This window comes from Apteryx mantelli, chromosome 1 (genome assembly GCF_036417845.1).
Source record: "Apteryx mantelli isolate bAptMan1 chromosome 1, bAptMan1.hap1, whole genome shotgun sequence".
NCBI classification, from domain to species: domain Eukaryota; kingdom Metazoa; phylum Chordata; class Aves; order Apterygiformes; family Apterygidae; genus Apteryx; species Apteryx mantelli.
Genome location: NC_089978.1, coordinates 176,825,462 through 176,852,746, shown reverse-complemented (window position 1 = coordinate 176,852,746; position 27,285 = coordinate 176,825,462). Strand labels below are relative to the sequence as shown.

Here is a 27,285-nt window from a genome sequence, read left to right as displayed (position 1 = left end):
ACTCAACATTTGCTCAGTCCACTGGTTCATAGTAATTAAATTATAGTAAATTATAGTAAATTATTATTTATAAAATAATTATATTGCAAATAACTATAAACTATACCATATTATTAACAATATATTATATAATTATAAAATGATTATATTAAAAATAAGTATTATAGTAAACTATAGAAGTACTATAGAATTATAGAAGGAAATATCAGTCAGTGGAAATAAGAATTTTGTTGTTCATACAAGGAAATAAAAATCTTAGGGGAGAAACAAATATTTTTAACTCAATTTTAGGTAAAATAATAACTATACTATAACTCATACAACTGTACGGTTGCTGTATTTCAAAACTTTTTTTGGTGTTAGCTAGCTTGTTTCATTTTAGGATAAGAGTGGAAAAAGGAAAATTTGTTACTAACCTAACAGTAGTAGCTGCCCAATGGATTTATTTGCCCCAAATTAAAAATATATAATTTTTTGTTGTTGGAAGTATAAAAGTATGCATCTCAATGCTATATTTGCAGTGATCGACATGTTGGAAAAATTTTCTCCAAGTCATCCTCCTTCTTAGACTATGTAAGAAAGTCTTTGAAAAAACTGGAACTAGATGATTCAGAGGTGAGTCACTAAATAGAGAGAGTGCATGTAAATTCTTACATCCATGTAAATTCTTAATGTCAGCACCACAGTGTTGCTATATATGTCTGAACCATTGAGTTGTTTTAGTTTGTATATTGCTACATAAATACAAAATACTTTAATTTTTGTTATATTAATAGAGCCAATCCATATTTTTATGTATTAAAAATTATCAAAACTGTATTGTTTCATTTTGTAGGAAATTGACTTCCACTTTTAACATCTTTAAAAGATACTGTTTTAAAATTACAGTACTCTAATGACCTTATATCATATCAATCCTTTTTTGTGTATGGTGTGAAGTTAGTCCTACAAATCTCCTTTGAGCAAAAAAAAACAACAACCCCCCCCCCCCACTAGATACTCAATTTTACACATGCTGTCATTTAGAGTTAAATACAGCTTTTTTTACATGCTGAGTCAAGCATGCATGAAGAATTCCTTGCCTGTGCTGATGCAATACATCTTGATAAAAGTAACTTGCCTCCTTTTAAATCCAGCTGAAATACTATCTAATGCAAACATGTTGTTATTTTTCAGTTTAAAGAAGTCCAAAAAAATGAATAATGAATCACATAGTAAATGCTTTGACCCCTTTTTATTTTCATTTTTTCTGCAGCAATATTTTCTTGATCTCTTGTTTGGAGGTCTTTCTGAAATTGAAAAATATAACATTATAGCAAGATAGACAATTCCATCCATGCAGAATGTTTCTCTTACAATTTTGTTACAAAGGCTTTTGCTTTTTATTTTAGCCTTTAGACTAAGGCTCATTAGGTAGCCTTTTAAGATCTCTGGTGCAGCCTCTGCCTGTGAAGGGCCTGATACTGTTTTCTTTAAATTAGTAAGTGTTAGGTATAAATTTTAGGATTTTTAAATAACTTTCCTATATCAAGAAAAAGTTAACACAAATCTGACATTTAAACTTAAAAAATCTTTCAGAGATTTTTTATGTTCTTGAGTGTCTTGTCTTGAGTACCGTAGTATTTTACAGTACAACTGTTAAATTGGTCAACAGATGGCAACATAACATTAGGCATGGGATAGGACTGTGTGAATCTCAAAACCACAACAGCTCTGTGAGAACGTTTTGTGAAATGGAGATGCTAGAGGATATTATGTACATTATTTAAAAACTTAGTACAAATGATACCAAAAGTAAGATTGGCAAGTATGCTAAATATTTAAGTTGAATATTGTAGTGTCTGGTAAAGCAGTGCTTAAAATCTGTAGTTGAAATGTCAAATCATTTTAAATTTGCTAATCACATCAAAGCATGAACTAGGAGAAAAAATGCAAAACAAATAAATAACTGAATAAATGCAAATGATACTGGAATCATGCTTACAGCATGAAGAAAAGTCTTGTGGCTGAATTTTCACTCTTTGTTTTAAAGAGATTATATTTGATTCTGTTTGCAAACTAAGCTATCTGTTTGCTTTTCTATATAAATAGGCACTAACATCATGCACTTACATCAAGTGAGAGTAGCTGCCAAAATGATATCTGCCTAATTATTTGTATGTTCATCAAAAAGCAGTAGTGTATTGTTTGTACAATGATCAGTTTACTAAATTATTGATAAAACTCTGCTGGTAGGACTTCCAGCAGTTGTACAGTCTTTTCTTAAAAACCAGTGAGCGTAGAAACTTTGTGTCAATATGTCTGATTTTAGAAGTGCTGCCTTTTGCCAGAAAGGGTCTGGACAAATGCAAGTAGCCTTAAGAAAAACAGGTCTGTCAACACTGATTCAAGCTGCACATGTTTTTGTGTGGAAGCTAAAGATCTGATTCAAGTACATGCTCATTTATTTGCTTATATTTCTCCTCATCTTCATGTACAGCTGGTTACATACCGAAGACTGAAGTTTATGCTGATCTAAACAACATTATTTTTTATTTCCCAGCTATATGCAAATCTGCAGCAAAATAAGAACAGTGCTGTTTTGATATTAGTTTGAGGAAAGTTGTTATTGCTCCCTCCACAGTGGTTCTGACATTGCAGTTTTCGTGGTGGAGTCAGCACAATATCTACACAATATTGGAGAATGTGTTAAATTCCTTTCTTCAGAAAAAAAAGAAAAACACTTACATAGTTAAAAATGTGATGAAGCTTGAACACTTGCTCTAAAAGACAACAAAAATCAGAGACATTTGTGCAGAATTTGTTTCTAGCTCTGTTTTTAAAAATGAACAAAAGAGCAGCTGTACTGCATAGACCAAATATCTACTCTGTCTCCGACTGTGGCCAAAAGTGGATGCCTGGGGAAGAATATAAGTAGAGGGGAAGCATATATGAATGATACTTACAGAATAACCAAAAACATGCCTGTTGTTCACAAAAAAGGAGGCACCCATTGTCTTCATGCATAAAATTATTTAGATTATGATAAAAAACAACTAAGTAAACCTTAGTAAAATTGCAAGTGTTCTGTTAATATTTTCCCAAATATGGAGATAAATAAAATATCCACTACAGAAAAAAGAAAATTAGGGAAAGCAAGGAACACAGTGTAATACAACCACAGAGGACAGTGACAAGAAATTTTCACATGGGTCTCTGTTTTACAAATAAAAAATGCTGTATATTAAAAAGAAATGATATGCCAGAAAGCTTTGGGTCATATAAAATATTAATGCAGATCTTTGGCTATGCTTATCAGAAAATTGAAAGTGAGTTTAATCTCTGCCTGATAATAAATATATTGAAAAGTAAGAGATAATGACACTAAGTTTTTAGGAAAACAAACAGCACATCACTGCCAGAACTTGGTAGCTTGGCATGTATGTTACAGTCATGGATGGTTTTGATCACTGTGACTGAATCTAAGCTATGGGACATAAACTTCCCTCCAAACTGCTGATTCACAGCAAGCGGAACAGCTACTTCCTTTATACAAAACAGTGTCTCTGTTCCTGATCAAGGGGTAGCCGTGGCGCAATCCAAGAGTTTTCCAGTCTGAACAAATAAGGAGGCAGGATAAAGGGTGTAACTGCGTGAAACACCTAACCTGCATTGATACTGATGTATGTAAATCAATGTCTTGTGCTAAATATGAAACTAATGAAGAATCTTAATGAGATATAAATATCCCCAAAAGTAAGTTGATTTGTGCTGTAGTTTTTCAATAAAGATAGATTGTTTAATCCTGCCAGCTCTTCATATGAGCAAACCCTTCTTCCTCTTTCCTTTGTGAGACTGGCATGAAGATTGGAGCCTCTTTCCTTATTTGAAATTAGAACCAGGCCCATTATGAAAAGATTGTCAATCAGGAGTAAGTTAGAATGAGGCAAAATAGCTTCTTCTACCAAGAAAAAAGCATTTATCAATCACCTGGGCCATTCATTGTTACAAGTGACTGTTCAGGGATTGAAGTGTCCCATTATCTTAGCCAAAATAATTTCCTCCATGGTGTTTCTTTTCAATATGGAAGAGCCTGTCAACTCCAGATTAAGCAGTGAGATGTAAATTTCTTTTTTCTGCCTTTTTGATACAAAACCATTCTTTTCACGCATTCCTCCACCTCAGTAGTAAAACTGACTCATACACCATGACTATTGAATGTATGGCAAAATATTCTCATTTTAGGAGGGCAGAGAGGACTCTTTTAGCGTGAGCTTGATGCTTCCTTGGTATGTTTATACTGCTTCTAGCTCCAGAACTAATGGAATTACTGTGTGGGCCATGGATGCCAGCACAGGGCTTCAGTAATCAGTGTAGTACACCCTGAGGCAGTATTTTATTCCAGGTTGTTTACTTTGTCATAGTTCATTCTGTTCTTACACACACCATGTTGTATGGGCAAAGCATTCAGCGTTGCTTAGATATGGGAGAAGTTATTTCTATTAGAAGATTTCTTTTGCTTTGGTATTCACTGTTTTACCTGCTGAAGTGATCTTCTACTTTAACATGCATGTGAGACTCTCACCTTGAGCGAAGGAAGTGTTTATTATTGTTCTTTCTCCTAGAGTTGTCCACTCTTACGCTGTTAGTCTTGCTTCTTTCAGACAGAAATAGTTCCTTCCTCTTGCTGCAGCTCTTCAGCAGAGTGTATTTCAACTCTGCTTACAGCCTGCTTGCAGACTGATTTAAAAAGAAGCCTTTTTAATAATGCGTTTAGCTACTGATTAAGACAAGAAGTGCTACAAGTGGCATTGCTGTGATAAAGTTTGCCACAGCAAAATATTTTAAATACTTGTATAAATTAGTTTATACAGACTTTTAATGAATTTCTAGCATCTTTGAAGGAAAAAAAAAAAACCCTTTTGTTAAATTCCCTTGTGTCCTGTACTTAGTGAGATAAATCAGCAAAAGGTCTTTTATAGGGCCTGACTCTAAGGTGAGTTAAGGGAGAAAGTACTTACAAGGTTAAGGCCTGGATGTGTGGCTGACAGGCTTGAGATCCACAGATCCAGCTGGGGTGACATTTCTGTTAATAAGCGAGATCCTCAGTGGGTGGAGGTGTTTAACAAACAGCTGCTGGCCAGGATTCATTTAAAGTAAGGTCTGGAAATAAGGATAGAATGCTATTTAATGCCACATCTGATTGCAAGAAGATATACAGAGTTGGAAACACTTCTGACATCCACAAAGAAAAGCTATTAGTCACTTTGATTTCGTCTTGTGCTCAACTCACACTATGGTTACCTTTATGGGCTAATAACATATAAGGTAGTTACTTAGTCAAAATACTTCACAAATCACTTAACCCTTTCAGATGTAGATGTGTGCTGGGGAGATACAATAGCAGTTTCAGAGGTAGGGTCACCTTAAGCATTCACGTACAATTAGAAGTTTACATGCCAGACACTGAGTGTGTCTTTGCAGATTTATTTGGTTTTGGTTAACTTAGCTTCTCTTCAAGTCTCCTGTGAATGGTGTTTTTCAGTTCTGAACAGTCAAGTGTTTGCACATAACCTGAAATTGCTGGGGTCTTCCCCCTGAGAAAGTCATTTATTTGACTGGTGCCCCATATAACAACCCAAGATAAGATCTGCAACAATAAACAGATGGTCAGTGCTGAGTTTCCACAATCCATGTTTCCTCTAACCTTGACCAGACTTCTTAAAAACAGCTGCTGCCCATTTGTTTTCTTCTGATCCTGTGCTTTAGGTGGAGCATCCCACACAGATTTACAGCTATCAGGTCTAAACCAGTGGATCAATAAGAGCACTAGACATTTCCATGAGTTGCTGTACCTATCACAACAGCACTTAAATTAGTAATCCAGTAAGAGGCATATACAGAAAACTGATGTCCTGTAACAAGCTCATTTATCGTCATCTTCTTCAGTAATTTAAACAACTTTGATATTTGATATATTATGTCTAGCAACGTTAGTCCAAAAAGTATTCCGAAGCCTTGATTTAGCTGTTTGGCTAAATTTAGTTATTAAATTTAGTTAGTTAAGTACTATCATTCTATATGTTTTACAAAGGTTATGTATTCATAAGTATATTCAATTAAACAAATGTGTTAGTACTTTCTTTCTCTACTATAACCAGGACTTTTTGGTTTATATTTTTATACATATGATTTATAATTATATATACATTTTGGCTTATATTTTTATAAGAATCTCTGAAATGATTACATGTCATTCATTAATAAGCTAATCCTTTTCCTATAGTAACTCCAGAGTATTTAATTTTGAATAGTAAAACTGGTGGATAATACTGAAATCAGAATTTGTGTAAAATACACTGATTGGTTATTTTTGTCAGACAAAATTATGTAAATTATTTTCTGATGTCTTTGGACACTTTCTGTATAGCTAATGTGTATATCTGATACATTTTATATGCAGTAGTGACTTTCTTTAAAGCAGTGATTCTTTTTAAGAAAACTAGTAAAAGAACATGCATATGTGACTTCATTTTGATGAAGCAAACACATAATAGTAACATTAGCATACATTTAAAGCCTGCAAATCAAATAACTGAGCCAAGTGATCTTTCAGAGCTATTATTATTAACTAATTAAGTCAATCGTGTTTTTTATAAGATACTAATAAAACAATTAATTCTGTTGATTTTGTAAAATAAAATAAGGATATGTTAATTTAAAAAAAAGTATTTTTACACTTGGAGCATAAATGTGTATGTGTATTCCAAGTTTCTCATGATTTCTCACTATTTTAGAACTGCAATTTTAATATATGCATTTCCTTTTCATAATTGCTCAGATGGCATATTGAACATGGATCAAAGAGATGCCTTCTCATATTTTAAGATGAGCCGGTTATTCATGTTAGCTAAATCTATATTTAACATATTGGGCTCTGTCCTGAATAAATTTTCAGCAGACATAGTTTATGATATTAGATGGAAACACTTAAACTAAAATACTGTACAGCCAAGAATTTAAAGATGGGACTTCCAGAAACTCCTAAGAGAACTGGATGTCCTGATCGCGTTACTGTTCTGTGAAAATGCCATGTTGTAACTGTATCTTTCCGATAGCTTCACTAAGAGTGGCTAGGAAAGTGTTTGGAAACTCCTTATGTGCGTTCTTGGGATTCAGCTGTAAGATCGTATTTTCCCCCTTTGCAGAAAAAAAATATAGGTCATCTGACAAGGCTTTAAGAATTTTGTGGTCTCTCTGAGGAACATGTTGGTGGAGGCTCTGTCCCTCCATGGTGGCTCTCAGTTCATCCTTGTGTCATGAGCTGTCCTGCTAATTCTCTAACCATGATCTGTTCATGTACTGGTGAGTAGTCCTTGAGGATATTACCTCCCATTTCCACATCTGTGCTACCCATACAACTATTGTTTGTGATTTATCACATATCTTTCTTAGTTTGGTCTTACAGTAGCTGCAGCTCTTTGGGTATAAAGATGAACAAGGAAGATGAGCTGACTATCTGTAGGTTTCTGGTATGGATATGCATTTGATATGGTAATGCATTTAATAAAATTTCTTCAGATGTTCTAATGATCTTCAGATTCATTGAACTTGAACGCATCTATGTCAAAGTATGTTGCACAGAATATCTTGTGTTTCTTCATCGTTTTAAAGCATGCAATTAGGAGACACTGTCCTCTGTACACATCATTGACAAGCAGCATTGCAATTAAATGAATAGTGAGCCTGGGACAAAATAAAAGGCCTCTGTCTTTATGGAGCTTATCAGAATAAGCTTCATTATGGTATTTAGGAAGCTACATAGGGAAATCATTTAAGTTCCACAGAAATTTTAAAGGATGGGATTTTGGTGCATCTCTAAAAAGTTTCTCATTCAATAATTCAGATTACTTCTTTTTTTATTTTTTCAAATTGAACAGAACTTCCAAAATCCGAACATGAAACTATTTATTTTTATGTATCTTACGTTTTTCTTTTTTTTTTAAACAATATACCTAGGAAGTTCCATCCTTCCTAGAAAATGCTTAATAAGGTTTCCACAGCCATGTCAGAATATGCTAATGTAATACACTCATCTTTATTCTTCTACCTTTAATATATATGATATTTTCTAATTTTTTCAGAAAAAGTTGTTTTCCACATGAGTTACTGTTCTACTGACTTTATGTGATTTTGACTGAAGGAGCATGACGTTCTCTAAGCTTATGCCACAGGAATAGCTGAATGATGAATTTCTAAGTTTAAATTCAGCTCTTATCTCTTCAACTCTTTAATCAAATAGACTTTCTTAAACTTCCTAAATTCAAATGGATGAATATATTATTCAGGATTCTGAAAATATTCATCTGTAATATTTCTCAGTTTCAAAAAATTGAAATAGATTCTTTGTAGGAGTCTTAACTCCTACTGGCAAATTTATAATTTAAGTTTTAGTGTGATGTGCTATTTGAGATACTACCTAATTAAATCAATTTTGTTTTCGAGTACATCATTTGAAAGAATGCTAAATACCACTAAAATGTCTCCTGAGGACTTGGTGGGTTTCTGTAAAGATTTTTTTTTAATTTCTATCTGCTAAATTGCATTAAAAGAAGCTACTTTTTTGCTAGTCAAATATTATAAAGGTAGGCCTCACAGCTGCCACTCTGAAAGGAGTATGACTGGCTTTTTTGCTGTGATAAAGCATTTAGGAGCATCCCCGGCTCTTCTTTGGCAATAACATTTGCCAATGCCTCTTAAAACATCCCTGCGCTGTGTTCTGTTTTGAAGGTAGTAAAATGCCGCCTTGACCTAATGTGTTAGAATGCTCCTCTCTTGAATCTTCCCAAACCACAGCACTTAGAGGAAGTCATCCCAGGGCTATCCTGGAAGAGAGAAACATACGTTTTGTAATTGGTGACACAGAAAAACTGTCACCTGTCCTTTGGGAACAGCCCTGAATCTTTCTAAGCTTTTGTTCATTGCATAGGACATACTGTTTCCATACCTGCTAGAAACTTCTAATAACAGAATCACAGAATCACAGAATCGCTGAGGTTAGAAGGGACCTCTGGAGATCATCTAGTCCAACCCCCCTGCTCAAGCAGGGTCACCTAGAGCACATTGCACAGGATTGCATCCAGGCGCATTTTGAATATCTCCAGAGAAGGAGACTCCACAACCTCTCTGGGCAACCTGTTCCAGTGCTCTGTCACCCTCACAGTGAAAAAGTATTTCCTCATGTTCAGATGGAAGCGTCTGTGTTTCAGTTTGTGCCCATTGCCTCGCGTCCTGTCACTCGGCACCACTGAAAAGAGTCTGGTCCCATCCTCTCGACACCCTCCCTTCAGATACTTGTACACATTGATAAGATCTCCTCTCAGCCTTCTCTTCTCCAGGCTAAACAGGCCCAGCTCTCTCAGCCTTTCCTCATAAGAGAGATGCTCCAGTCCCCTAATCATCTTTGTGGCCCTTCGCTGGACTTGCTCCAGTAGTGCCACATCCCTCTTGTACTGGGGAGCCCAGAACTGGACGCAGTACTCTAGATGTGGCCTCACCAGGGCTGAGTAGAGGGGGAGAATCACCTCCCTCGACCTGCTGGCAACACTCTTCCTGATGCACCCCAGGATACCATTGGCCTTCTTGGCCACAAGGGCACATTGCTGCCTCGTGCTTAACTTGGTGTCCACCAGCACTCCCAGGTCCTTCTCCGCAGAGCTGCTTTCCAGCAGATCAACCCCCAACCTGTACTGGTGTATGGGGTTATTCCTCCCTAGGTGCAGGACCCTGCACTTGCCTTTGTTGAACTTCATGAGGTTCCTCTCCGCCCACCTCTCCAGCCCGTCCAGGTCTCTCTGAATGGCAGCACAGCCCTCTGGTGCATCAGCCACTCCTCCCAGTTTTGTATCGTCGGCAAACTTGCTGAGGGTGCACTCTGTGCCTTCATCCAGGTCATTGATGAAGAAGTTGAACAAGACTGGACCCAGGACTGACCCCTGGGGGACACTGCTAGCTACAGGCCTCCAGCTAGACTCTGTGCCACTGATCACAACTCTCTGAGCTCTGCCATTCAGCCAGTTCTCAATCCACCTCACTGTCCACTCATCTAACCCACACTTCCTGAGCTTGTCTATGAGGATGTTATGGGAGACAGTGTCAAAAGCCTTGCTGAAGTCTAGGTAGACAACATCCACTGCTCTCCCCTCATCTACCCAGCCAGTCATTCCATCATAGAAGGCTATCAGATTGGTTAGGCATGATTTCCCCTTGGTGAAGCCATGCTGACTACTCCTGATCACTTTCTTGTCCTCCACATGCTTGGAGATGGCCTCCAGGATGAGCTGCTCCATCACCTTTCCAGGGATGGAGGTGAGGCTGACTGGCCTGTAGTTCCCTGGGTCCTCCTTCTTGCCCTTTTTGAAGACTGGCGTGACATTGGCTTTCTTCCAGTCCTCAGGCACCTCTCCTGTTCTCCATGACCTTTCAAAGATGATGGAGAGTGGCTTAGCAATGACATCTGCCAGCTCCCTCAGCACTCGTGGGTGCATCCCATCAGGGCCCATGGATTTGTGGGTGTCAAGTTTGCTTAAATGATCTCTAACCCACTCCTCCTCCACCAAGGGAAAGTCTTCCTTTCTCCAGACTTTCCCTCTTGCCTCCAGGGTCTGGGGTTCCTGAGGGCTGGCCTGAGCAGTAAAGACTGAAGCAAAGAAGGCATTCAGTAACTCTGCCTTCTCTGCATCCTTTGTCACCAGGGCACCCACCCCATTCAGCAAAGGGCCCACGTTTTCCCTAGTCTTCCTCTTGCTACTGATGTATTTGAAGAAGCCCTTCTTGTTGTCCTTGACATCTCTCGCCAGATTTAATTCCAAACGGGCCTTAGCCTTCCTCGTCGCATCCCTGCATACTCTGACAACGTTCCTATATTCCTCCCAAGTGGCCTGTCCCCCTTTCCACTTTCTGTATACTTCGTTCTTCTGCTTGAGTTTTGCCAGGAGCTCCTTGCTCATCCATGCAGGTCTCCTGCCTCCTTTGCTTGACTTCCTACTCATAGGGATGCACCGCTCTTGAGCCTGGAGGAAGTGAAGTTTGAATATTAACCAGCTCTCTTGGACCCCCCTTCCTTCTAGGGCCCTAACCCATGGGATTCCTCCAAGTAGGTCCCTGAAGAGGCCAAAGTTTGCTCTCCTGAAGTCCAGGGTTGCGATCCTACTTGGTGCCCTGCTGCCTCCTTGCAGGATACTGAACTCCACGATCTCATGGTCACTGCAGCCAAGGCTGCCCCCGACCTTCACATCTTCCACCAGTCCTTCTTTGTTTGTTAGTATGAGGTCCAGCAGCACACCTCTCCTTGTTGGCTCCTCCACCACCTGTGTCAAGAAGTTGTCACCAATGCTCTGCAGGAACCTCCAGGAGTGTTTGTGCCTAGCTGTGTTGTCTTTCCAGCAGATATCAGGGTGGTTGAAGTCCCCCATGAGAACCAGGGCCTGGGATCGTGAGGCTACTTCCAGCTGTCTGTAGAAGGCCTCATCGACTTCCTCTTCCTGATCAGGTGGCCTGTAGTAAACACCCACAACAGTGTCACCCGTGCTAGCCTGCCCTTTAATCCTTCCCCATAAGCTCTCGACTCGCTCTTCATCCATCCCTAGGCACAGCTCAATACATTCCAGTTGCTCTCGCACATAAAGAGCAACTCCGCCACCTCGCTTTATGGAGCAATGTTGTGTTGAATGAAGAAGAAAAGAAATCAGTCATGATTTTGGTCAGGGTTTAATACAGGATGATTCTTTACAGCGTCTTTTTTCAGTGAGGCAGTGAAGATGACATTAGGTAAAAGGAGATGTGCGCCTCTTAGCTGGCCAAAGAGTGCCACTTGATTCATAATGTCTCCTCAGCAACAAGTGGTGGAATATTATAGAATGCAGTTGGCAGATGAAGGGAAATAAGAGGAAAAATCATATTCTGGGGCTTAATTTTACAGTTATTTTAAAAAGTGTTGAAGAGCCACACACTTAGGATTGTGAAACTATCAGTAGTGCAATTGCATGATGCATTAAGACATGAACTAAATTGAATTTATAAAACTCTCCTTAGAACAAAAAATGAGAACTTTTGCAGAGACAAGGAAAGTTTACTTTTAAACTGAGATTTCTTATAATCTTGAGGTATCTTGATGCCCAGCCTTCTCTGAATTCGGTATCCAGATCTTTAAATGACAGTGTACACCTCAAACTGTAAAGTTCAGTTGTTAGGAGATTATTTCATGAAGGCTCAGCTAACACTTGTACTACAGTGTATAACATGTATGTGCAGCAATACTGTTTTGAAATATAATTGTTTTTCAAACAGACAAAGTACTTATCACAGTTATGGTAGTATAACATTTTAGTCTGAGAAGGAATTTGAAGAGATTTGACTTTTACATCAATTAGATACAGTATAAATAGTAAGATTGCATTCATCTGAAACATTTTAAATGATGTTCTAAATAAATGTAAGTCCTGTTACATTATCTGAGAAACAGGAATATTTTTTTAGCTATCTTAGTCAGAGGAAAATTGTAAGAAGTTGCTGTCTGGTATGGTCTCATAAGCTTTTTAAACTGATCTAAGCCAATGCTGCCACTAAAAGGGTTGCCTTATTACTTTTTCATACTGGTGCTAGTTTTCATGCTAGTGCTGGTAGAAGAAAGGGGAGGAAACTCGGAAATGTGCGATCAGTGCAGGGGATGGCAGTCCCTTTTAAGCAGCAAAGAGGAATTACATCCGCTTGAGCTGCCTGTGGAACAGCATCCTTCGGCTCTGGCTCTGCCGTGTAGGGAGTGTGCAGTGTTGGGCAGTACAAAGACAATTTCATTCAGTCAAAATGTTCTTAGTCTAGAGAAAGACATAGCTCTGAAAAAATACTTTCCGGCAAAGTTTTAAGTGTGACATTACCAGTTCTCACCTGCCTTCTGCCTGTGTGTTTTCTTTTCAGCCTGTACTCAAGCAGTATGTTTATGTGACTGAGTCTAACTCGGGGGTGCCCAGACGTCTTATTTGCTCCTAGGGCTCTGTTGACAGTCTCATAGTGTTTGTGACAAGTGAGTAAGGTCTGTGCTGTAGTTTTGGTGCCACCCTCAACATATGGTATAGTTAAAGCTAGGACAGCAGAGACCTTACTGCCTTCCAGTTCCTCTTTGTTGTTTTGGCTATTTTAGCCACCAAACCAATCCACAACAAAATTAGCTTAAAGGAAAGCATACACCATCATCACAGTCCAAATGGATGAGGTGTTTGTGCTTACAATCCAGTAAAGCCCAGGCGACATTGTAGCTAGATCTGCAAAGAAATACTGGCCAAAACCTCTTTGTATATTCTGAAGCTTACTTGAATATCAGTAGCAGTTACCCTTTTCATGCCCTCTTCTAAAAAGTTCTTCTATGGACACATTCTCTCTTTTTCAGATGACTTGTTGTATTGAATTGGGTCACCCACCAAACTTGTAATTGAGGTACAGTTTGGAATATTACCTAATCTATCCACAGTAGCCGGTGCATTCAGTCAGTGTTAAGCAAGAAGGACATTTGGGCCCAGTACTTGAGTATGGCAGCATCCAGGAGACATTTTTGACCCAGTTTTTTATTTGTGAAACATTTCACAGTTTGTTTTGTTTTAATTGAATGCTTCATGTTGAAAAAGGGAGAACACAAAAGATGAAAAAGCAGAAAGGTTTTGTGTTCATATTTTCACAAATAAAGATCTTTCTATTTTAATTCCAAATAACCTGTAATATCAAAACTCCATTATACTAAAATCCTTTTAGTTCTCAGTAGAATTCTCCTCTTAGGGGAGAGGTCAAATAAAGTATTTTTTTGTCTCATAATTAATATATTTTAGTTGATTTGGGTTTTTGGAGAGGAAGAGAAAAAACTTGCTCAGATATTTGCACAGCTTTAATGAAAATAAAATGGCAACAGGACCAAATGAGTCAGTACATTAGTACTGCCAGATCACTTATGGAAGCCTCCATAGTAGGAAAAGTACTTTCTAGATTAAAAAAAAATGGATGACACACCACAAAAGCTCTAACCCATCCCCTTGTTTTAAAGCAGAATTAGATTTTTGTTTCACTTCTGAAAAATATTTGTCTAATCTTCTTAAAGCTTCCTCTGATGAAGACCCACAACCTCCAGCCTTTAATTAACCTTACAAAGAGAAAGTTCCTTCAAATCTGTGACTGTTTTTTGTTTCTGTGACGCAAGCCTATTAATGCTTAACCTATCCACTGTAGACATGGAGAACAAACAGTTCCCTGCCCTTTGTGACAGCCTTTTAAATACTGTTATTATACCCACTCTCAGTTTTCTCTTCTTTAGCCTAATCAGTTCCAGTTCTCTCAATCTTTCTTTATAGGTCATGTTTTCTAGATGTCTGACCATTCGTTTTACTCTCTCAGGGCTCTTTCAGATAGTTTATGTCTGTCTTTGAAATCTGATGCCCAAAATACAATATTCCAGCTAGAACTTTACTACTGCCAAGCAGAGTTGAAGGATTACTTCCTGTGCTTTGCAGGCTGTTCTCCTGTACATGTCGCAGTATGATGATTGCTTTTTTTTTGCATTAGCACAACTTTGACTCTCACTCAGCTTGTGATCTGTTATATTGCCCAGATCATCATTGGTGTTCCTCATCCTGAACAGCTGATTATTTCTGTGCAAGTGTAGTCCCTCCTGCTTTTTCCTTTAGCATTTCAAACTTTTTTCCCAAGCAATTCTCCAATTTCTGAATATTATTCTAAGTTCTAGCAATGTCCTCTGGTTGCACTTTTGTAGACTTACTTAATGTGATTTCTGTTCTAAGTTCTTAAAGAAAACATTGAACTTTGTAATAGAACTCCACTCAATATGTCTTTTCAGTTATTCAAGGACTCATTAATAACTCCTCTTTAGTTATAATTATTCAAACAGTTTTCACTCACTTTATAATACTTTAACCTACACCTTGTTTCCTAAATTTGCTTGTGAAATTGTTGTGTGAAATGGTGTCAAAAATCTTACTGAGCTCAAAGTGTATGACAACCTTTGTTTTTCCCTATCATGAATCCTTTTTCCCTTCTTACAGCAAAACTAGATTGACTTGGTGTGATTTGTTCTTGACAGACTCATGTTGACTATTACTCATCTGCTTATCATTCAGTGTTTTTAAATTCTTTGAGTAATTGTTTTATTTTTTTTTCCGTGTATTATATTTGAACTGACTGCTCTATAATGAACTCCTTTCTTATTACACTTCTAAAGTTAGGCATGCACCTACTAGTCATATACTGCTTTTCAGAAGTTCCTAATGACAGTTAGTAACAGTTCTGAAGGTTACTTCATTTTCTTCTTGGCTTATGATACCTGTCCAATTTGAAAATGTATAATTTATGCAAATATTCTGTAATCTGTTTCCCAATTTTAGGCTTTGGTTTTACTTGTGATTGGATTAGGCACCTGCTCTCTGATGACCTTTCTGATAGATGTGCAAAAAATGTGTTAAACACTTTAGCCTTCCTCGTGTTTTGGCAGTAACATTATTTTTTTGCTGAGTTGTAGGCTAGCTCTCTCCACAGTCACCACAGAGGAGCCATACTTGAAATGCCAAATTCTGAAAAAGTGAATCAGGTTCTTTCAGCTCTTCCCAGCCACCTCCATCGCCCATAACACTGCAAACCCACCTTCCACTCCTCTGACAGGCTCCTTTGGTGGCCTGCTGAACCGTCATCTTTAGCATCCAGAACTGTGGATAGCAGAAGGGTAGAGACATTGCAGCTTTTAAGAACTGGAGAATGTGGCCCTGCTGCTCTATAGAGAACATGCTCTGTGAACAGCACTGATGGTTGTAACTCTAGCTGCCTGCTATGGCACAGTGGCCTCTAAGGGCTGAAAGGGGAAGGTGCATTTGGTTTTGTCAAGTTCTTGAATTGCCTTTGCATCAAATTCAGCCCAAAATCACAGTGTTTGCAGTTATAGTGGCAGTGGTGGTAACATTGCATCAGATAATTTGGAAAAGAAGAGAGGAACATGTAGTGGTGCAAAGTCAGTAAGGAAAGTTTTCTTTCAAAGGTGGGTAATTTGAGGCACAGAGACACTAAGTATTATTTCCAGAATCTCACAGCAGGTTTTGCAATGCGAAATACCATCCAGGAGTCCTGACTTAAGCATGTTACTCTGGCATGAGACTCCACTCCTCACCTATTTAGAAAAATCTCTTGGGCTTTGGGGAAGGGGGGCAGGTTGAGATATATAGGAAATGAAATGAGAATGTTATCTCCACTTTAGTGTATAATATTCATTTAAGAATGGTTAGAGCTTTTGGAATAATTAATATATTTCAATATTTCATGTCAGGGTAAAATGCTGCCTGAAGAACAGGCATTGTAAATGAGAACTGAGAAATTGTTGTAGGAAAATTATTATAAACCTTAGGGAAGTGCTAATTTCAAAAACAGTACGCAGATTTCATTTTGTAGTGTGACTTTCAATTAGTAAAAAAAAATTCATTTTAAAATTGCCTTGAAAAAATAACTGGAACAATTCTGATATCTTTTTTTTTTATCCCTTGCAGCTCCCAGACAGCTGTATAATGGATTACTATGAAAAATACAAGCACCGAATGAATGAGCTCGAAGCATTTAATATGGTAAAAATCATAGGATTAATACCGTTACCTTGTTCATATGTGCTAGTCTAGAACAAAGCCCTGTTAAGTTTTATGTGGAGGTGAACTGTCTTACAGTGTGGTATGCAATCTCAAAAACAAAGCCGCTCCCCCTGCTCCAAACTTTGGAGCATATCCTATTCCAAAACTATATTAGGTGTTAGTAAAATAATAAAGAGAACACATGGAAGATTCTTTTTCAAGAGGGACTATTACCCTGAAAAATGAAACATTAGTCTCCTTTTAAATCTAGACTGGTCTCCATGCAGTTATTTCATAAAAAATCTTTTTATTAAAATTCATTATTGCCCTCTTTAAAATTGTTCTGCTTCATATATCATTTTCTTGTTGGACAGTGCCTCAAAGCCAACTAAATAACATAGTTTCCTAGCTTTATGACATTCTATGTATTTTTGATCTTTAATATAATCTGTTTTGAAGATGTTCATCCCACAGGGAAAATTGGCAAGGTGACATTTGTACAACAAATCCCCTAGAAAATGACTGACCTTCCTGGAATTGTTTTGTGGAAATGTAGCCATTTGGAAGTTTGTTGGCTCTCTTTCCTAAAATCATAATAGCATCTAATCTTTCAGTTAAAGGTTGTTCTGGCTCCCTGTGTAGAAGTTTTGATACTTCTGGATCGTCTTTGCTACCTCAAGGAGCAGGTATTTTTGCATTATATTTTATGATACCTAAAGGCTACATCAGTGAAATGAGACTATTTCAGCCAATTTATTACTGTGCAGGCCAAAAGTCTCTGCTGCAGAATTATTATTCTCATCATATTTGCAAAAGTTTAAGTATTTATTCATTTTAGTATAAGCATATGCCCAGCAGAAGTTTTTATTTTCAGTGTAGCGGCAACAGTAAAGTTTATGTTCTTTTAATTGTATGGTAATTACTAGTCAATAGACAGTAAAAAAATAAATAGGCAGCAAGACTCAATTTATACAACATATTGAGAGATTTAATAATTTAAAGGAATATTGGAAATTCTAAACAAACATTATGATGTGCATGCTAGAGTTTCCAAAGAATATGTTTTAGAACATGTGCTTCAAGAAATTTTGAATTAGGTCCAAAATGCTCATGAATTCTTTTTATTGTTTCTTAATTAAGATCTATGATGAGAGAGGGTGCACTTTCTCCAACTGTATGGGTTGACTGAGGTACATTTGACTAACATACAGCCTGGATATATTTTACAAGTAGAGACCTGGGATATAATAAGCAACTGCTACTTCATTTACTCTGTAATGATTTATATATTACAGTGTTTCTACTAACACTAATTTTGAGCTTGGCGTGATTAATTCAGAAGCAACAATCATACCTTCTCTGCACCAGTAAATATTTTTTCCGACAAGTTATAATTTGTTAGAAGGAAATGGTAGTGTCTTGTAGCTTCTGCTCAGGGCCATGGTCAAAATAAAATTTTAAAATAAATTTTAAACCCATTCATGTGAACAGCTCTGTTTTTCCACTATAAATCTTTCATTTTAACATCTCCGTTTTATCATAAGTGAAAATTCACTTTATTCTCTGGCATAGTGCATTTGGAACAAACGAGTTGTAGTAAATGTATGCTTTTGTTCTCACTGGTATTTTTACAGAAAGGCAATCTGAAATATTTAAATAATGATGTATTTTCCCAAATGCCAACCAGCTATAAATCACGTAGAGATTTGTATGATTTCCAAGATGGAAGATCAGACTTGCTACATTTAGCACTAATTTACCTTTTCTAAATGTAATATACCCATAGATTTAATCTTGTACTGGCTGATTCACAAAATATGTTTAGGAAGAAAAAATAGAAATGATAAAAGCCGTATGCAACATGAAGACCAAATCCAGCTGGCCTTATTCATTTGAAAAGTCAGTTAATTAGCTTCAGTAGTTGGATGTGCTGCATAAAATGAGTAGGACTTGATCCTTAATTTCCTTGCTTCTTCTTCACTGAAAAAAAGCTTTATTGATGAGGTGGGTGGTAAGCTATCACTTGATAGTACCAAAACTAACTTAATGACTTTAAAATATATAGTTTGGGGTTTTGTTTGTTCACAGCAAGCTTCCAGTAATTTTGTTATTAGATAAGTGTTTTTCCTCCTTTGAATTAAGGATAATATTTTTGTTTTACAATTTCATATTTGAAAATGTGGACATATTACCATATACTAACTTTTAAGTCAAACACATTTTTATGTACGTCAATCATATATCGTTTTACAGGACAACATTGCTTGGTCTGGACTTGTGAAGTTATTTGATCCCGTGAAATCCCCCAGATGCTATGCAGTTATTGCTCTGAAGAAACAGTCATGTTTTTAAGTGGAAGCAAACTGCAGATAGGTTGAAATCTCTGAACTGATACTGCTGTTTCTTCACTTTTTTCCTGTTATTTTTAAGTGATTCCTCAAGTATGCTGATGCATTTGGTAACTGTTTAGTTTATATCTGCAAAAATAAAAAATGTGAATGCCTCTGTGAATCATGAGAAATGGTGAGCTGTAGCTCCTTTATAAATACCACTGCTTCCTTATGTCAGTTATTAAATAAAGATCTGATTTTATCATAAAACTTATGACCCATATTATGTGATTAGTGTTTTAAAATAGCTTTAATGTTTCTTCTTTTTGAGGCATTGTACTTAGGTATCAGTGTCCCTTCTCTTGGTAATTTCTTCTTTTAATTGCAAGATCATTGTTTCATATACCTTCTCAATTTTTACCAGTGGCTGGCATCAGCTGTTTCAGACTAGCCTTGCTTTTGTCTTTTCTGGATTCAGATTCTGCATAGTTTAAAAAGAAAATTAACCTGTAGTGTAGACAGGAGGAGGTGGTTAAGCTAAATGAGATCTTTGTACTTCCCTGTCCTCCAAGTCATCAGGACCAGCTTTCTTATGCAGCAACCTAGAGGAGCCTAGGACTTTTCTAATGCCAGATAGTAAATATCACCAACAAGTGGTTTTGTATTAACCTCTTCTTCCTTCAGGCAAGTTCCTGACATGCTTAGTCACTGGTCATGCTGAAAGAAACAACTGTGTGTGCTCCAGTTGACTGGGAAATTTTCCAGTGTTTATGAACCAGCTGCCCTGCTGGCTTTCGTGCTGTAATCTCTGGTTTATATTAGAAAGCTATGATCTGGCCCAAATGTGTTGGGCATAAATAATTGGGTGCCCAAGTGAGTTGAAACTCCCTTCGTAGTTTCTGCTTGGCAGTACTGAATTCAAGAATGGGAAGCTTCTTTGTTGATGCATTTACCTCAATGGGTCGCTTCCTTAAACTTGCAGATGTTGCATCAATATTAAAAAAGAGAAAAAAATCTAAGTTGCAGTGCTTTTATTAGAATTTTCTAGTGTATATAAAGCACAATTAACTTCCAGTGCACAGAAAAAAGGTCAACAAATAAGTAATAGAATAGAACAATAAGGAGGAAGGGGGAGAACGGAACTTTGGTGGGCAGGAGATCAGACTAACAGAAAACGTGTTAATATTATTTGTATAGTGAGACTGAAGTGGACAGTGATAATCATGGAAATCAGACTGAGATTCATACCTGAATAGAAACAAATTTTATTCAGTTTCAGCCTGCGAAATGTTATGAGAGCTTGTGAACAGGGCTATTCAAGAAAAGAAAGTAAGGTATCTTCCTAAAAAGCCACATCTTTCTTGATGTGTTCACTTGAAATAAATATTTTTTTGGTAGTATAAGTTCACTGCCCTCTGTTTCAGGACTTGCAGTTCTTGTTAGGCACATGGATCCAGTATGAGCTTCTCACATTTGTTTAATCTCAGTAAGTTCAATCCTTAGAGCTGCTGAACACCTGCAGTACCCAAGGAAGCTAACAGCAGTTGCAGGTGCTCACCGCATCTCAGGAGTAGAGGTAAGAAAAGAAAAAAGGGTGTTCCATATGTGAGACTTTTTGTTATACAGGGAGGACTAAGCAAACTAACAAGCTGATAGATTTCTTTCCTAGGAGAGGGATCAAAAGAAATGAAAATCTTTTTTTAACCTTTAAGCATCTGGCAGGAAAAAATATAACATCTGATATAAGGAGATAATCTAAAGTAAATAATGTAAAAGTATAAATAATATAAACATACAGAAAATGTAAGAAAATCATGTTTTGTTATATTATGCTCTGCTAAGGCATGATGTCTATTAGTGAAATCTTATAATGCTGTCATCCCAATCTTGTGTGCTGTTACAAAAAAATATTTGGGGCTCAGAGTGACTTTTTTCTCTTGTGAGTTGATTTGCCTGCTTTTTCAGACCAAATACTCAAAACAGGGCAGATACGATGCCCAAATAAAAGCTCAGTTATTCACCGAAAGCAGGTGCTTAAAAGTACCCTGTTATGGCCAAAAGATATTAGATTTTCAGCAAGCTTTGCCTGGTTTATTTTGAACACAGTCAAAATTGCCTAGTACGTATAGAATATAACTAATTTTGTGCAATATTTTAATGTGTATAACTCTATTTAAATTCCAAGTTACATTCTTATTACTATTTTAAAAGGACATTTGAAAGAGTTTAGAATAACAAGCGCATCTCTAGGATTAGCCCAAGTGCTTTTCCACTGATACAAAAAGGTCTGAATAAATTTGCATACCCCTCCAGTCCCAGCAACTTCTCAGGCTTTTTCAGTACTCATGCACTTTGTAATCTGTGCAGGCAAAGACAGAGGCAACGTGCTTCTTAGAATAATAACTATCAAGAGGGGTTTGCATTCGGCAAAGTCAGTTGCTGTCTGCTCTCAAAGCTGTTTTGAAGCTTTAAATGCCTGAATACCTATGAGGTATTGTTTATGTAATGGAAGAATCCTTGACAGTAATCAAGATGAATCAAACAATTTTTCATCATGGTTATTGCCAGAAATTTTTCCATAAGCAGTATCCTAAATATGATAACATCTTTTGACAGAAAAGAGTCCTTATTTCCTTTCACTGTGGCAGTGAGCTATGTACCCTGATACATCCCTTAAGGAATACTGGATATACGTGTTTTTCCTCAGGTATTTGCCTGATGCTCTGTTCATGGCATACCGATGCTTTCTATAGCAGACTTGGAGTGTTTTATTTACGCTTCTTAGGGCTGTGACATATTCTTGGATGGAAGAACAAGAGGATATGCATAGTACATGTGCAACCTTAATATCCCAGAGTACATTGCAGCCCTAAGATTGCCAAGCCTGCTTTTGTGGCAGTAAACTTTAATTCTGCAGGTCTGATTCATGCCTTAGAACATCACCTCATCTAAAAAAAAAAATTACACTGTTCTAGTTTCTGGAATTCTAGTTTCAAGTTTGTTCTCATTAATTTAACTTTTTTTATTAGAAATTATTTTCTCCATTGACATTATTCATTGAATTACTGTTACAATAATGACTGTCTGTTTGGGGTTAAGATGCTTTTGCTGTGTCATGATGTATTTAATATCTTTAGACTCAGGATCTGTAGATCCTATGATGGCTTAAAATCTATACAGGGTAAACATGCTAAATATATGTGTCTTGGGGAAAGCTGTATGTCTTGTTGATTACTGGAGTGCTCTTTCCTATCACTACTTATTGGTTCAGATATACTTTATTCCTAAAAAACATTCATAAATGTATCATTATGTTGCCAGAGATCACTGATACTAAGGGCAGGTGGTAAGAAAGGACCAGCACCAAGAAAGTCTTCCCTGCTTAGGAGGGAAGTAACAACTGAGTGTGGTCCTTCAAACTTCCTTTTCTCTGAGTAGTAGCTGAATACCCAGTGTTTGTTAGTATCTTTAAATCTCTTTATCCTAAGTGTCTTATCATTCTTACTGTTACATATCCTCATTCTTACTGATATGTGTATCCCAGGGCTCTGAAAGGAGTGGGATCCATGCTAGACCTAGGAGGCATGAAGAATTTTCAGAGTTCATAATCGATTCAGAGTAGCAGTATGGGTGTCCATGCAAATTAATTGGCCACCTTACATGTAGAACTGTGACTTTAGCTTCCTTCCTTAGTTCCTGAGATCTGTTCAAATTTTGTAGTTTTCAAGATTCCTGTGCATCCTGCTAGGTGGCCACATGCCCTAATTCTCTGCGATCCAGCTGCTGTTTCCTCACCGTGTTCACCTGAAATAACCAGCTCAGTTTGGTGGTTCTAAATTCTTCACCTCCAAGCAACTGCTGAATAAGCCTTAGTTAGCTGCTTTGCATTTGCTTATCGATGGCTGTTATCTTTGTCAATGCTGTATTTCAGAATACCCTGAGAAGAGGAGTAAAACCCTTCCTAGGTTTAGGACGCCACAAAGAAGTTGCCATTGTCATACTTCTTGCAGTTTTCTCCCTTAAATCCTTGAAATTAATGCCTGAGGATCTGACAGATTAATAACCAACAGACAGCCTGAGAGGCATAGGGTATTAAAAAAAAAAAAATACTATGCACAATATCTTATTTCTCTTCAGGAGTCATTTGAGATTCAAGAGCTCTGAGGCATTTTCATCACAGAAGTTTCAGTGCACAGCATCATTAAATTCAAACCTCCAAGGAAAGCCAGCAACATAATGAAGATCTGCCTCAAACTGTTACAACATGCATGTTGTACACCAATCTTTCCAGTATTCACCTGCATCCTTCTCAAGGCCGTCTGCCGTGTCTGTATCAAACCAGAGAGGAATAAATAGACGCTTATCTCACCGTCCTATTGATGCTGCTCTGAAATCTGCAAAAAAATGACACTCTGCTCTCTGCTTTGTGTTAAAAGGCAACAAAACTGAAAATCCTGGATTCTAAGGAACAGTTCCTAGATTACCAATGAAATTTAGGAGAAATTGATATTGTACCACATTAGTGCATTCTTGGGTGGGAGAGCATGATATATTGTAGATCACATCAAAGGGCACACTGATGGCCAGAATTTCCTAAACTCACAAGCACAAGACACATAAGCAAGATTATGTGGACAAAATATCACAAAGCTTTGCAATTACCACATAACCATTTCTTATAAACTCTAGGAAGATTAATCATCTAATTCCATGGAAACACCCAACAGGAAAGCGTGAACTTTCAGCAAGTAGACAAGAGGTTCAGATTTTAAACTTGCCTAACAATCTAGGAACTAGCTGCAAAAGTGAAAAATCCTTTTTGGGTGACAATCTGATATATTGTTCACCCCAAGAAATTGATCTGTTTTCTACTTAACATTTATTTTATACCTATTGTATAATCTGTAGTTTCAGTCTATGCTTCCCTTTTGATTTTTTATGTTTAGCATTAAATTGTCTCAGCCTTTTGGAATTATAGTGCCTGTATACACAAAGCAAGGACTTACTGTTTCCTCTTGTATAGGACATGTTGTCCTAACAAGATACAATTAATATCTTTGTTTAAAATTAACAAAGACTGTTCAAAAGCAAAATGTCATTTCTAAGTTTAATGCTACATTATCTGTGGATTAAAAAAATGATTCATTTGAAACCTGTGCAAGCTTTTAACTTCTCCTGATAAAGTTCTCAGTTTTATGCTTTTCTCTTTGCATCTGGACCAGGAGGAACTTTTTCTTGTTGATAAAGATGTTGTCAGGGGAGCTGGCATTGGGTTTCACGTGGAATTTATCATGAAAATCAAAATGCATTAAATCTACTGAGCCAACAAATCAGATTGTTAGACTGAAGCTCAGATTGCCTTAACACACAAGCTGTCAACTCTTTCATGAATCACTGATGAAAAGAGCAAAGTTGTCTGCTTGCTGAATAACTCGGTAGTGTCTGGCACCAAAAGAGGAAATTCCCAATCAGAAGAAGCAGTGATCACCTCTTCTGATTACTTAAACCTTCAGAAACAATAATTAATGCGCACAGTTATAAATCTACGTTGTTTATTACACCTCCTATTATTCGAGTCATGAATGAAGACTGACAGTAGAAGCAGCCAGGCTGTTTCTCAACTATAAATCCTGAATGCACCTGAAGTCATCAAGAGGACACACAGATGTTAAGAAGTGTAGACTGAGCTGTATATTGCTTGGATTAATGTGCCAGTTGCTAACCTTTTAAAACTCTAAGGCATGGATATAGGTTCAAAGGACACAACTCACAAAATGCTCAATGGATAGCACATAAATCGAGTTTTATTAATTTTAAGCTCTTCAGTGGTTGTGTATCGGCAGACTAATAATTAGCTAGCAAAGGTTATAAGGATGATTTCAGCAAAATTGTTGCTATGCTGTTTGTGGTTAAAATTTATAAATAAAAACAAAAAATGTAAACCCTTACTTTCCTAGAAATCTTAGTTTTGGTTCGAGAATATGAAGAGCAATATGTAGTCATGTACTGAAAATGTATGTTATTCAGATTATTCCTGGATTGATTCTTGATTTAGCTAAAAATTTTCAGACCAGCAAGAGCTTTAGAGAATTGCTTATTTGCTTTCTTTAAAGTTATTTGGTAACATTTCTGTAGTGACATTGAACTTGGTGTTTAATAAACAGAATTTAATTGAGTTCATTTACAAAAAGAAGGTATTCAAGGAAGGAACTTTGAGAAGCATCACTGTGCATGTGCTTATCCTCAGACACAGTATTGCAGAAGTGAGAGAAAATTTTAAAAGTAGATCTAAGACGTGATTTTGGAAAAGCATTCAGCTAGTACTGATTGATTAATCACATGAATCAATATTAATGTCATTTATCTAAACACCAATTATTGAAATCATGAGTTATCTGGAGGGGGGGGGAAGAGATATTTTCTTCTAAATCAGAATTTAAAGAGCATTAAAATTGAAATCATCACTTTTCTCAAGACACCTGCATCCTTCGAATATTTGTTGTGGGTCTATAGAGAAAAAGAGGACAATTCCAAGCATTCAGTGTTATACAATAGTACAAAAAGTCCGTAGACAAAACATTAACAAATATTAATATGAAACAATCTGTTATAGACACTTGTGTAGTGAAGACCTAGGTCGTCATCATTTGAGTCAATGGCAAATTTCTGTTGATTTCCATGGGAGCAGGCTTGGATTCAAAGGTATTTGTTAAAGACAAACAGTGGGGACAATCAAATATCTTTCACACAAAGCCTGTTAAAAATTTACATTTGTGAAGGCAAAGAAATTGTGTTCACTTTCTTTTCTTTGTGTTTTGACGTTGAGCAGTGTATAAATTTTTGTGAACTTCGGTTCATCCTTGAAATCTTCCTGATACATAGTAAGAGAATGTTGAAATGGCTTTTTGTTTATTTTTTATTTCAGATAATAGCTTTTTAATGCATTAAAACTCTCAGTATTTTCTTTTTTCTACTCAGTGGTCCTTTAACAATGAGACCACTGATTACAGTAATACAGAGTTAAATGGCACTCATTGTTCCTAAGAATAACTCAAGTGAAAAGGCAAGTGTCACAGCCTGTACTTTGCCTGAGCCAATTGGAAAATTCCCATGAACTCTATTATAACTGTTCTGATGAATAAGAAAAGTAAGACTGAGCCTTAGTTCTTCAGAAAGCAACATTTGTTACCATAATTTAGCAGAATGTCTGGATAGAAAGATTTCACTGTAAACCTATATTTCTCTTCCTTTATCTTCCTCTGTGCAAAAATGTTATCAGACATCATAAAACTAAGAAATGAATTTATATAAATGGCATATTTCCCCAATTAACCAGCTCTGTCAGTGCTTTGCAGGCAGTGCATCCCTTATTCATGAACTATATGTTAAAAAAAAGTTAATTAATAATTCTTTGCACACACCCCATGAATTCAATACAGAACCTGCAAACGTAGACTGAGACATAAATTTTGATTGATTTTTACAATTACATTTAAGATGTATTGCTCAGAATGGATTTCCATGGAAAATATTTTTAAAATGTGAGCTTTATTGAAAATATTTTCCAGCAGGTCTTGAAAGTTATATACCTGAAGGTAGGATATCAGTGAAGAATAAAAATAATATTTCAGGTTGCCAGCAGGAATAATTTTCAAGATTTGTCCCGGTTATTAGGATTTAGCATTTAGCTTTATGGCAACATAATTAAGTGTAAGATGTATCAGAATTACTCATTCACTTCTAGTGTTGTACTCAAATATTGCAGTTTCATATGTTGCTAATTTATTTTTCTGTGGCTGAATTGTACCTACGTTTCAGGAAGGGCAAATCTAGGAACATTACTGTATTTACACCTTAGTGTTAGTGTGGTGCTACCCTGAGTTAATTCTCTCTGCGTGGCAGAATAGCCCGTTGACCCCGGTGAGCTGCTGCCCGGCGCGGCTGTGCTACTGCCGATCCTGTGGGAGCTCGTTCGGAGCTAGTCTGCATGTTCCTACATTGCAAGACACAGGCACGTCCTCTGAGCATCAATTGTGTGTTCATGAGAAAGAAGCGTGGTCGAGAGGGAAAAAGAAGAGCTTTAGCACTTTGCCCACTCGTCGTTTGTGATATCTCTGCAAGCCCTTCGGGCTAAGAGTTGTCTCTTCCTGTCGACGGGCAGCAATGAACATCTCAAGATCCATGTGAGCAGTTCAGGCATGGCTCCTGCAGAGCCGTCTCATGTAAATTAGTGGGTGGGACATGCTGTCACCAGCTGCTGGGTACTTCCAGATGTGGCAGTCAGCCTGATCTGTGGCTGACGCCCACGGTCATCC

The 27,285-nt window shown here is 37.0% G+C and overlaps 1 protein-coding gene and 1 long non-coding RNA gene across 2 annotated transcripts in view; both read left to right on the top strand.

Annotated features, from left to right (window-relative positions):
- The window catches only part of METTL25 (methyltransferase like 25), a 66,620-nt gene extending 47,380 nt beyond the window's left edge, over nucleotides 1-19,240 (top strand). The window contains exons 9-12 of the mRNA XM_067312948.1: nucleotides 522-615; nucleotides 16,566-16,640; nucleotides 17,255-17,326; nucleotides 18,894-19,240. Coding sequence (XP_067169049.1) covers nucleotides 522-615; nucleotides 16,566-16,640; nucleotides 17,255-17,326; nucleotides 18,894-18,992 — 340 coding nt within the window. The 3' untranslated portion in view covers nucleotides 18,993-19,240. The remainder of the gene's footprint in view (nucleotides 1-521; nucleotides 616-16,565; nucleotides 16,641-17,254; nucleotides 17,327-18,893) is intronic.
- An 810-nt stretch (nucleotides 19,241-20,050) lies between these two features.
- Nucleotides 20,051-24,918, top strand: LOC136994537 (uncharacterized). Its single transcript, XR_010886596.1, has 2 exons — nucleotides 20,051-20,546; nucleotides 23,108-24,918. It is a non-coding gene; the product is annotated as an uncharacterized lncRNA (long non-coding RNA).
- The last annotated feature ends 2,367 nt before the right edge of the window (nucleotides 24,919-27,285 follow it).